The following is a 12976-nucleotide window of genomic DNA, read 5'->3' on the forward strand; positions in this document are numbered from 1 at the left end:
GTATAGGAATGCACATCTTTTAATAAGACTGATTTACCCTAAATTTATATATTTTAATATTTTAAAGGGATTTGTTTTCTTAATCCGTGTGATTTGTTTCTTTTAATCTCAATCATACATCATTCTGATTTAATGGTCTAGATTAGTCCTCACGTCCTCACATAAGATTAGGATGAGGACCTGATCCGGATCCTATATATATATATATATATATATATATATATATATATATATATATATATATATATATATAAATTAACCACCCGTGGTCCTCTGACTTTCTAATTGTTACCGCTCGTGATCCTTCCGTTACTTTGCTCCGTTATGGTCGTGAAAATAAAGGATAAATTTGTCTTTTATGGTGTTCTTCCATTTTAAGTCAAAATAAAACAATTTCAAAGAACTTTTTCTACCAAATCTCAATTTCTTCTTCAATTTTCAAACTGTTTTCCGTTCACGAATAGGGATCGACAAAATGTGTTTCCTCAGCGGCGGTGTTGGTGGACGAAACTACAGGCGTCACTGCGGCGGTGACGGTCGACGAAAGTGCTATGTATGTGTCGGTTGATGAAACTGCAGGTTTTCTGCGGCGGTGCCAGGGGGCGAAACTGCAGGCTTCTCAATGTTGGTGTAAGTAGACGAAACTATAGCAGTGTTGGTTGCAGCCTTGTTGGAAGCCATTTATTTTATTTTTTGTGTGCCTTATCTTCGATTATTTGATGAAAAAGGGATTTTGGAGTTCAATGTTGTTAATGATGTTGCTGGATGAGATTGAAGGGGGATTGGAAGAACAGAACTTGGGACATTATAATTTGAATTGAAGAAAAGGTTGGTGTTACTGAATTGAAGAAAATCGGTCCAAATCCATACTATACATTCTAAGCATGGAAATATTAAATGGATTAGAAACAAATGAAAGCTCTCAATGGAACAATGGGTACAAATCAATGCTTAGGGCATATAGTATGGATTTGGAGATGAAAAAATTGAAATTGGTAGAACATGTAGTGGATCTGGAATTATTATATTTTGATTTAAAATGGAAGAACAGCATGAAAGGATATTTTTACCCTTCATTTTCACTGTCCAAACGGAGCAAAGTAAAGGGAGGATCATGGGTGGTAACAATTTGAAAGTCGAAGGATTACGCATGGTTAATTTAAAAGTTTAGGACTAAACGTGTTAAAACCAGTATACTCGAAGGACCTCAGATGGCTTTATATATATATATATATATATATATATATATATATATATATATATATATATATATAGGCTCCGGATCCCATGAGGTCACTTAGATGGATGAGATCATGAGATCTCATCTCATCCATTAAATCATTACAAATTGAAGGGTGAGATTGAAAGAGATTTGTTATGCATTTAAGATAGTAGATTGGGCATAAGGGTGAATAAGTAATTATTATATTGGAGCTATTTTTGGTTACAAATAAATTGGAATATATTCCATGTGAAGGGGTACGTGATTATCTTATTAGCTTATATAATAATGGTAATAAATATTCTTAATAATGGGGTGAGAGCTGTAGCAAAGCATTCGCATAGCAGACACCAAGTGAAGTCGTTGTTTCTCTCGGCCACGTTGATGTCGAATTCGGCTAGAGGCCGGTATGTGCAACCGTACTAGTTTTGCATTGTAGGATGTTTTTACGTTTGTGCAGACATTATGACGAGCGTGTGCGGTTGTAAGACATGGTGTGTGCAGTCGATGGCGGGTGTTTAGTAAGTGCATGTGGATGGAGTTTTGTAGAATTAGCATTATTTTAAATATGTGCGACATGGGTTTCAAAAAGTTAAAGATGCAATGAAACATGTGTGTGTATACAAAATGTTAATGAAAATTTTTCTTGGATGTTTGTGCGAAGCTAGTTTATAGATTTTCAATTATGCGGTAATCATAGAGTTTTAAAGCATGCAAGAGTTATTTTCTAAGCCTGTACGAGTTAGTGTTTTAGAATGTGCAAGTTACGTTATTAAAGTATGTGCAAGTTTGTTTGTAAGGATGTGGTAGGTAGTTCCTGAGCCCGTGCAAGTCAAGTGTTGATCCTGTGGTAGTGTTTTTTTTTTTTTTTTTTTTTTTACGGATGTGCAAGTTCGTTCTGAGCCTGTGCAAGTTATTTTCTTAGCTTGTGCAAGTTACGACGTAGTGGGAATAAATGTCCGATGTTTTAATTTCCTGACATTAAGTACGCTTTTAAGCCTGTGCAAGGTATTTTTATGTCTGTGCAATATGCATGAATGATTGAGGTTAGCCTGTGCAAGTGAGGTATTTAGACTATGCAATTATGTTTTAAAGCGTGTGAGAGTTATTTTCTAAGCCTGTGCGAGTTAGTTTTTAAGAATGTGCAAGTTATGTTTTTAAGCCTGTGAAAGTTAGTTTTTAAGGATGTGATAGGTAGTTCCTGAGTTTGTGCAAGTTAAATGTTGATCCTGTGCTAGTTTCTTTTAAGCAGATGTGCAAGTTAGTTATGAGCATGTGCAAGTTATTCTCTTAGCGTGTGCAAGTTACGACGTAGTGGTAATAAATGACCGATGTTTTAATTTCCAGACAGTAAGTAGGGAACTTAAATTTAACGAAAGCAAATGCATGTATTCCGACGTTTCGAATGTAACATATTTACATGATTCGGTGTTAGCCGAGACACTATATATAAACAAATTTAATTATTAAACCAGACGAAGATTAATGAGTGTGTTGAATAAATGATTCCATGATTCCAATAGTTAAAGATATATATACCCGCAAGATTTGTAATTGCATTGGAGATGGCGAGAGCATGCATACTCCCTTCCTTCCACCAGACATATCTTCTCCTAATAACAACTTAGCAAACCGCTCTTTCATCAATTCAGCTTCTGGAATCATAACCATTGAATGAAAATACATAGCAGCAGAGAATATCAAACATGTACAAGAGATTTATGTAAGAATTCTCCATATGATATAATATTATTCAAGTCGTTTTAACTGATTATCCGACTATAATGATGACACATAAGCTTCTAAGTAAAATGGTCCTCTAACAATTTCTATACACAAAATACAATCATCTAGTATTCAAGAGAGAAGTGGTAGACAATATTATCGTCGGATAATCAGTTAAAACGGACAAAACCGCGGCCATGCACAGACCTTGAAGGTCGGAAAACGACATTCACCGGAAAAAAAAAAAAAAAACCTACAAATGCATCAGATGGAGTACCCCCCCCGCCCCCCCCCCCCAAATAAACCTTAATATCCGACTAAACCGAAACCCCCAAACCCCGGAACATAACAGAGCAAAACCCCCGACATCGGAGTAGTCACCGTAGACATGCAACATCAGCACAAGAAACAAATAAGCAATGAAAGACCATACACATAGCCGCGGCTACAGGAATTCCTGGAATGCAACCGGAAGAACACCCCCCCCCCCCCCCCCCTTCTGACGCTTGGACCGCCAGTTGGAAGAACCTGCCATGACTACTACGCGAACGATACGAGGAAAGCAGGACGGCGTCAACGATGGATTGTGGAACACGGACTGAGAAGAATCGCACCGGAGAGGAGATCGCACGAGCCGCACAGTTTGTCGACAAGCCGAAACGAAAAACGCAAAGACACGAAGGTGAAGAGATGGGAATAAAAAAATAAAAATCCTAAAATCTTATTTAACCATAATTAACCTACACAAATCCACAAAATCGGGGAGTATTAATTGCAGTGTAATTAAAATACAAAGAAAAAGACCATCCTGCCCCTAAATCTACCATATAAGCAGCAAACGCGGCAATTAAAAAGAATCGATCCAGGACGTCCAAATATAAAAATAAATGTACAAGATTGAGCCTCACCACCTTGCCTGACAAAGGTAACCTCACCAGATCCAAAATCTATATATATATATATATATATATATATATATATATATATATATATATATATATATATATATATATATATATATATATATATATCTACTATCTACTATACTAATAAGAGCCCAAGAGAGTTAAGCCTATAATGGGTAGAAAAAATGGCGGTCAAATTTTTTAATCAAATGAATGGCTCAGATTGATCAGATTTTAATTTTTCCTTAAGATTTACTAATTTATCCTTAATGAATATAATTATCCGTTAACTTTTCCGTTAAATATTATCTTTTCTGTTAATTTCTGTTAGTTCACCGTTAACTTACTAATTGATTTCAATAAAAAGGTCTTAGGTTCGAACCTCATCCCAATCAAAGTTGGTATAATTAGTACTCAATTTTACTCATATTAAATTAAATAATAATTTAGTAGCTACAACCAAAAATAATACAAATGCATTTCTTTAATTTAAAATTATATGTCTACAATGTCTTTATTCACAAAAAATTATTCATTATCAATAAATTAAATAAGAGAAATAATTTCATTAGTTATATTGTATTTATTTTTCTCCAATATAAAAATTATTTACATTCAAATTCATTAATTGATTATATTCGCTACATTGTCCCTACAATGTCTTTATTAAAAAAAAAATATTCATTATCAATAAATTAATTAAGAGAAATAATTTTATTAGTTATATTGTCTTTATATTTCTCCAATATAAAAATTCTTTACATTCAAATTCATCAATTGATTATATTCACTATATTGTCTATTATCTTCTTTGTGCACTATTTTTTAATTAAATATCAAAGTTATAATACAAAATAATGCTATATATATTTATTTACCAAGTATTTTATTAATACCATGAAAAAATAAAAAAAAAAATATAATTAATAAAGTCAATCATATTAACTACTTGAGTGATTTGTTGACAAAGAGAATATTCAAAGCACACAACAAATTGAAGTGAGAACTACCTCGCAATGTCCTTGTTTGACAATCAACAGTTAGTGGTTAGCGTTAGCGGATTATATTAACGAATTTGATCAGCGAATTATATCAACGATTGGTAAAACGATATTTGAAAAAATTAGATGTTTAGATTAACATGTAAAATGACCTAAGGGTATACATAATAATAATAATAATAATAATAATAATAATAATAATAATAATAATAATAATAATAATAATTGCTTTAAAAAATAAAAATATATATAATTAATCCAATCATATTAACTACTTGGGGATTTATTGACAAAAAAAATATTCAAATCACACAACAAATTGAAGTGGGAAACTATCTCACAATGTCCTTGTTTGGCAGTCAGCAGTTAGCTCCTCAATATTAGTATATATTTAATATTTTGTGCGCTAATTTTTATTTGCTCTCCCTTATGTCCTCTATTTGGTTTCAACCATACCTATACAATTATTTTATTGACAATTATAATCAATTTTGACTATATTATCTTGCATTTGTAAATTTAGAATTGCCTATTTAAATACGTAAATTTAACATTTAATTCTCTATGCATGAACAATTCCAATATAATCTTGCCTTGATATACTTTAAAGTACTTAAAAAAAAAAAAAAACATTGGGCATTATCCTAATCGTGCAATGCGCGTAAAAAAAAAAAAAAAAAAACTAGTATATATATATAGGGTAAAGATCAAGTGAGGATATATGGTATCCCACATGAAAGTACTACAATCAACACCTAATACAAACAATTTTTCTCCAAGTTTCCATTTGTTTTATTACCCAAAAAAAAAAAAAAAAAATCATAGCTAGTAAAAATACTAACAAAGAAGTCTAAAATGATGTTTAAAAAAAAAAAAAAAAAAAAAATCTATGATAATAATGTGTACTAAATTAGTATTGTGTTTTTTCCCCTAAATGTTCCTCCTAATTTTTGTTGTTCCAGTCCTAAATTTAATGTGATTGTCATAAATTCATAATTTTTTTCCCAAATACACATTATAAATAGGTAGCCTAAACGCCAAATACAAAGCATTTATTCTTAATGCCTGGAGTTCCATTTTTTCAAAGCACTGTTATTATCATGGATGACCTATTAATTGTGTGATTTTTCATCTAAAACTGAATAAAATACTTGTGGTTGCACTGTTATAGTAGACTGTATCATCAAAGAATTGTATTACATTTATTTAGATATAGAAGACATATTTCTATAACATATACTAACTTAGTTCTTATATGTTTAAAGCATAATGGCAAAGAGATTATACATATATAGGATAAAAAAAATAAAAATAAAAAAATAAAATAAAATAATAAAAAAAAAAAAAACAGAAAGAAAGATAATATTCCCATCCGCAAAAATGTTGTTTATGCTGCTAACTTTCTCTTCACGTACTCCTATTATACTTCACCATTTTGTTTCTTTACATGAATAGATAGAGCTATGTGAATTTTTCTTATGAACTGTGATCTTATTTTAAATAACTTTATTTGACCCATAATTGATGTCTTCATTTTAAATGTAGCTATTTCCCTATAGGGTTGGTTTCAGATATGCAGTAATTATATTAGATTTATTGCTGGGCAATTTTTTCCCCCAAATTGATATGAGCCCATCCTTTTATTTAATGTGAAGTTGGATTTACATATATCTTTTATCAGTTTAGAGTATATACTTCAATAGCAATTTTTTCTACATTGTGCAATATAATCTCATAGAAAACTAAAATGAATACCTGACATATATGATTTTGCCTTCCCCTTGCATCCTATTTTTGTGCAACCTTTCAATTTCTTACTTGTAAATTAAATCCTATGATCCCCTTGCATCCTATGATTTCCCCTTGCATCCTATGACGATCCCCTTGAATCCTATTTTTAATTTGTGCAACCTGACATATATGATTTTGCCTTCTCCGGCCGGAAGTTATATTTACAGAATTACATGCACATGCACTGAAATGTGTTTTGTGAACTTATTTTTGTTATATGAAATGTTAGTGTTCAATTTTGCAATCTAAACTAAGAGATGCTAAAACTAAGGTTCTTTTATATAAAACATACATCAGTATTTCAGTGCATGTGATTCTGTAAATATAACTTCCGATCCGGCCGGAGACGAATATAATGATTCTGTAAAACTAGGAGTAATTTAAAGTTGTCTTCAAGATACTAATTGCCTACAAACTACTGCTACCACCAGGAACGGAGAGAGAATTATTCCTCATATTGATCCTCCCGTAACTGGTCAGGAAGGACCCATTTTGGCTGAGTCAGTGGCTATACTTAGGAAAAGATTGGTTAAAAGGAACAATAAGGCAGTGGTACGAATCCTAGTGCAATGGTCTAATCTACCTAAAGAAGAAGCAACTTGGGAAGACTATCATCATAAGCGAGTTTCCATTGTTTGGTTCTTGGAGACAGATCTTCTGTAGGAGGGGGTATTGTAACAACCCTCAATGGTGGAACAAATGAAAGGAAACTAATAAGGAAGCTTAAGAAAGCAAAAAGAAGAAAGATGGAGGCTGAGAAGGAAGAACATTGAGCAAGAAATGACATCACTTGAAGTAGCAGTTGGAGGCAGTTGAGCTAGGGTCCAACGACATAATTTAGCACTTAGCAATTGGCTACAATTGGCCTTAATCCAAGTATCCAACAATGCCCTTTTGTAGTTTAGTTGATTTAAATTCCAGTTTTTGCTATTTTCTACTTTTGTGTAGTGGAATTCAATTGAGGCTTTGAGGGAATAGTTTGAGCAAGATTATATATTGACTGTTTATGTAATAAGGGTCCTTATGCTGAGTTTTGAATGAAACTTTCAACTTCTTTCTCATCTCCCTTTTCTACACCCTTTCTTCTCTTCTCCCTACTGTTTATGCTTAGTTTCTATTACGACAGTACATGAGAATAGATCTGCACTGAATGCTATTGGTACAAGCACGTATCAGTTTCACTTCCTAGCTAATAGCTGACTGATTGATGATTACACAAAGATAACAAAATCTATTCGGTTGGCTTTCTCTTTCTTCTCCCAAGCACAGAAGCTTTCAGCAGTCTAGGTCCACCCATCCGCCATTTCTTGAAAGCCATTGTTGAGGATTGCCCAGCCTCGTACACTTCACATTAACAAGTGAGTTTTATACATATTTGTTCCATTGCACCCACGACGAAAGAATAGTGAAGAATGAGAGGAGGTTCTAAAAAGCTTACATTTCATCTCTTCCTGTGTTAGAAGTGTTAAGTGTTTGGAAGCCACTGCGGATGCTGCAGTGTATGCCTTGATCAACACTTCTTTGTATCTCGTCCGAAATGCAACCAACAGAAAAGGCCCTATTGTTTTGTCACCGGTTCTACACAAACAAAGATGCAGTGAAGTTGCAGATACTAAAAGATGCAAATCATATTCAACAAATTATAAAGTATTTGCATGTATGAAACACATTATTTCCTGCAGTGTAATTACCATCTTACCAAATTGATAAATTTATGTTGATTGCCAAATTGCCAACAGTTTCAATTCAATTTCAAAAACATCATAGTTGAACGAACGCAAGCATATAAAGCGGCATTTGATGCAACATATATAAAATGAAGATACAAGTAACTCACAGTCTTGCTATCTTGCATCCAAAGTTGTAAAAATATGGGCATCGGCCTCTCAAATCCACATGTGCAGCATCAGCTCCGATCTCATCCTTTGTTCTATCCCTCCTTTTGAGAGGTTCATCCCGATGTCTATCTCTGGGTCTCTCCCTGGTGAATACATCACAACAATAAAATAAAGCAGTCCTAGTAAGCTAAAAAGAAGATATCATAAATAATTTCTAACAAGCCTCCTTTCACTAAAGGGGAGTATAGTGCATAGTTTAGTTTGAGATCAACTCTTGTTCAGATCTAGTGTAGCAAGGGATTAAGTTATAAAATTAAAAAAAAAAAAAAAAAAAAAAAAAAAAAAAAAAAAAAGTTTCACTTCATCTACTAAATTGAACAAGATCTGACTTAAAGGCACAAAAGCATGTGCAAATTAGGATCAAACTTTCTCCAAATTAGTCCATATGTTAACTGCAGACCATAACAAATTTGACATCCCAATTAGCAGTTCCAAAACAATTCAAGTAGCTACATACTTTAGTTTAATACTTAATAGCTTAGTAATTTACGGAAAGAAAGAGAAGCAGGCTAAATGATTGATATTAGATTTTTGTTGAAACTGTTATTGTAGGGTGCCTAAATGAAGATCATACTCTGAGTCTTGTTGATGTAATTGTGTATATACATATGAATCAGATTCATCAACATATCAAACACCAACAGTCACTTTAATGGGCAAAGTTATAGCTCCGTACTCTTTACAAAGACATTTACACATCTATCATAATCTTAATTCTACAATCATTGTATCGAATCATTCAGTATAAAACACCACAAAAGAGAGAGCATGCAGACTTTACTTGGTGTCAAAGCATGACGGAACTTTAATCTTCACAGCTTGTTTCACATATAGCTCACGGGCAAGCCAAAACGGCATTTCTACTTCCATACCAGCTCCCACCTGAAAGTTTAGGGTGTTTAGTTTGTCAAAGTTATCCTTTTTTCCACTTTTTCTATCTCCAACATTTCATTTCCATTCTACAAAAAGTAGTGGGTCCCACGTGAAAGTGTTTTGAAAAAAAAGTGTGAACTGCTATTTATCAATGATGAACAGTACCTTGTTCATCTGCATTTTCCATTTTGTAGAAGCATTTTTCCAATTTTTTTTTCCATTTCCAATCATTTTCTATCCTTCCATTTTCATTCCAGAAAATTGGAAAATTTTTCCAAATACTGAACACACTATTACTATCTGTTGTTTCAATTCCATTTCAAAACCCCTCACATCAAAACAAAAAATGAGGGGAAAAAAAGGGGTAAAATCCCCTTTGCTGAATTTTTCAGCAGTGATTGAAACTTCACCTTATTCATATCATCACAGCAATCAAATATCCCAACTGCATTGGCAGTCTTCTGGAATACAGCTGGAACAAGCTGAAATAAAGAAATGAAACCAAGGCAAACAGTGTAATCAAATTAATAGAATTAATTTAACAAGCAAAGAGGAAAAAGGTTTGCTCTTCTGTAATTCAAAAGAAAAAAAAAAAAAAAAAAAGAAGGATAATCTGACCTCTTCTTCAGCTAAAATATCATCAATGTCATAATAATTTGCCATCCTATAATAAAAAAAAGTTTGAGATCAGCCTCACTATTCTTTTTAGAACAGTAATTTTGATCAAATCATTGTAATAAATTCAGCCCTCTGCACATTCAACCACAAACAAAATGAAAATAGAGTCACGAAATCAAAATTAAATATTAGTATTACATAATGATTATCAGATATAGTGGATGCAGCAACCCTTGCACAATTAATGCATACAAGTATAGAACACTGCACATATAGTGGATGCAAGATGCCTTCTGACACAGGCTAAAAATATGCCAACCTAAAAATAGTATTAATATCATTATGTAAAATTGCAAAAAAAAAAAAATTACTTCGTAATTCTTGTATTGAATATTTAAAAATAATAATAATAATAATAATAAAACATTTTTCCATCTACCATTCAATAAAAGAAAATGAAATGGAAAGGCACACTTCAAGGCACAGAAACTATGGAAGCAATCCTACATACATCATGAACCATCCTGCATATCAAAAGGGTGAACAAATAACAAGAAATTTAAGAGTAATAGAAATTAGAATATTAGATCAATGCAAAGCTGAAAAGAGACCTAGAGGCTAGAGTAATCCACTATAGTTGAGATTGGCGTCATGCTTAGTGATACACAGCCTGAAGACCCATCTTTGTATGAATTTGAATATTAATGACCAGATATTCAGATAAAATCCACAAAGTCCCAAACCATTCAGATTAAAAATTTATTTATAGAACTCTAAATGATTTCCTGATTTCTATAATTGTAAATTTCTCTATACATTTTTTTTTCTCCAAAATATTTCCCAACACCACTACTTTGGTGTTAAACATTTACTAGTATGTTAGTATTTTAGAAAGACTAGATTTCATAAACAGTTTAGGAAAAACAAGCATAAATACATAATATTTACATTAATAAAACCTACATATGAGAAAAACCTGTTACTCTGAATTCTGATATGGCGAAATGGAAACAGGCAATGAGCAAGAAAAACTAGAGGAGAGAATGCAGTGGTGATTGATAATTTGAGAGGGGGTTGGGGGAGTGGTGAGAGGAGGGAGGGAGAGGAAAGAAGGGTAAGGTTGGCAACAAGTAGGGTACCTCTTCATTATATTACCCATACCATCTCAAATCCATTTAATACTACCGTAGGGTACCCAAACCCACTTAATATGTTTCAAAAAAATTTAAAATAAAAAAATAAAGGCATCACTTTGTCTTATATATATGCCTTCTGCCAATCTATCCAATAAAAAAGATTGGCAAAAGTTTTAAGACAAAGATCACAAGAAATGAATAAATGATTAATTGCCTATGAAATGATTGCTTTGTCTCTTAATACCATTGGAATAAGGCATTGTAAATTTTTTTAAAAAAACATATCAAATCAATGATTAGCAGAAGCAGTAGTTAATACATCTTAAGCATCACAAAATATCATTTGCCTTAATAATTGTTCTTTTATCAGTTCCGAAAATAAACTAAGCACAAAAACATTAGCTTTAATTTATAGCTATCCAAACATGCAAAGACAACCATTATGGAATCTTTGACAAAACAAGGATCAGTGCCAGAGCAGGGATTATACTTGAGTCGGGGCAAAATTAAAGCAATTCAAAACACACACACACAAAGACAAAATATGAAACACCATTAATTAGATATAATGGTTCGAATACCAAATACAATATTCATGACAAAGAGATAAAACTCCCCTACGTTCTCTCATAGTCTCATATTGTGAAATCACTCTAATATTGTTTCATTCAAAATGCAATTTTCAACATTCACAATTCTTAATCACAATTAAACAATTAATCAATTATAAAACAAATCTCTCAAATTAGTTTTACAAATCTCATAATACAGTCCTATAGAATATTATATTTTTTTAGAAAATTTGTAAATTTCAATTGTCCCGTGCTCATATTTCATTCTTAAGCTTTTATCTCGGTTGTTCTTTTCATCTCTAGTTCTTGGGTGTTTGTCCCTAATTCTTGGGGAATTATTATATATTTTGCACAATAATTAGGGATAAAATAGCAATTACCAAAAGAATTAGGGAAAAAAAAAAAAAAAAAGAGCAACCTAGATAAAAGCTTAAGGACGAAATAAGAAACTAGGGACAAAAATAACAATTATCTAATAATTTGGAACAAAAATTGCAATTCTCCCTTTTTTCCAGCAAATCAAAATTCTTTAGAATGCTGGTTAGGCATACAAATTACAAATCTTTATCTGTTGACAAGCAAAATCAGTTTAGTAGATGACAAGCTAAGCTACTGTAGACAGCATCAGAAACAATGGATAAGCTGGAACGAGAAATAGATTTAAAAGAGTATAACTGTATAAACCCATAGGCCATAACTGGCCTGCTTTGAATCAGAATTTCGTGCTAGTGTGCTACGCAATCCATTCAACAGAAAATATGAGATAATACCAAAGAGTATAGTTGCAGCAACGATTCAACAATGCTTCATAGAAACGATTGTTAGGGAATTTAAGAGGTAGAGATTTAGGGTTTTATACAATTAGAATTAGGGGATTTAGGAATTACCAAATTGCTGAGCGAATGAAGGAGAAGACGAAATGGTGAAGATATGTGGTGCGGTGGTGGAGGGCAGAGGACGGACCGTAGACAGCTGAAGGAGTGTCAAAATATATTTCTGAATATAAGCATTAAGCAAAAGAAAACTTCTAAAAAAAATAGTTCCCGCCCAAACTACATTACCAAATCTAAAACGGTCAAAGCCGGCAAATTATCATGTGGACTTAGATCTAAAAATACACAATTTATATATTGAATGTTCACAATTTACATACTGAATGAGTGAATGTTCATAATTTGAATTGTGAACGTTCAGTATATAAATAGTGTATTTTGACTCGGATCCATCTTGCAAAG

General features: G+C 32.4%; 1 protein-coding gene across 2 annotated transcripts; it reads right to left on the minus strand.

Annotated features, from left to right (window-relative positions):
* Nucleotides 1-7619: 7619 nt before the first annotated feature.
* On the minus strand, nt 7620-12753 carry LOC109167814 (probable DNA replication complex GINS protein PSF3). 2 transcript variants are annotated; one of them, XM_019316891.1, is made up of 7 exons: nt 12629-12753; nt 10034-10079; nt 9826-9897; nt 9324-9424; nt 8482-8625; nt 8083-8222; nt 7620-7988 (listed from the first exon to the last, which is right to left on the minus strand). In XM_019316891.1, the coding sequence occupies exons 2-7, from the start codon at nt 10076-10078 to the stop codon at nt 7876-7878; spliced, it is 615 nt and encodes a 204-aa protein (XP_019172436.1). In that variant the 5' UTR covers nt 10079; nt 12629-12753; the 3' UTR covers nt 7620-7875. The 2 variants fall into 2 exon arrangements, with proteins under 2 accessions (XP_019172436.1, XP_019172437.1); XM_019316892.1 differs by having other exon boundaries at nt 10034-10165.
* Nucleotides 12754-12976: the final 223 nt, after the last annotated feature.

The sequence above is a fragment of the Ipomoea nil genome, unplaced genomic scaffold, assembly GCF_001879475.1.
Source record: "Ipomoea nil cultivar Tokyo-kokei standard unplaced genomic scaffold, Asagao_1.1 scaffold3170, whole genome shotgun sequence".
Lineage (NCBI taxonomy): Eukaryota > Viridiplantae > Streptophyta > Magnoliopsida > Solanales > Convolvulaceae > Ipomoea > Ipomoea nil.

Coding starts and splice junctions, on each gene's coding strand:
- LOC109167814 (XM_019316891.1), bottom strand. CDS start 10,078: ATGGCAAATTATTATGACATTGATGATATTTTAGCTGAAGAAGAG. Junction 9,425..9,825: donor GCTGTGATGATATGAATAAG/GTGAAGTTTCAA, acceptor CTAAACTTTCAG/GTGGGAGCTGGTATGGAAGT. Junction 7,989..8,082: donor AACACAGGAAGAGATGAAAT/GTAAGCTTTTTA, acceptor GTTAATGTGAAG/TGTACGAGGCTGGGCAATCC.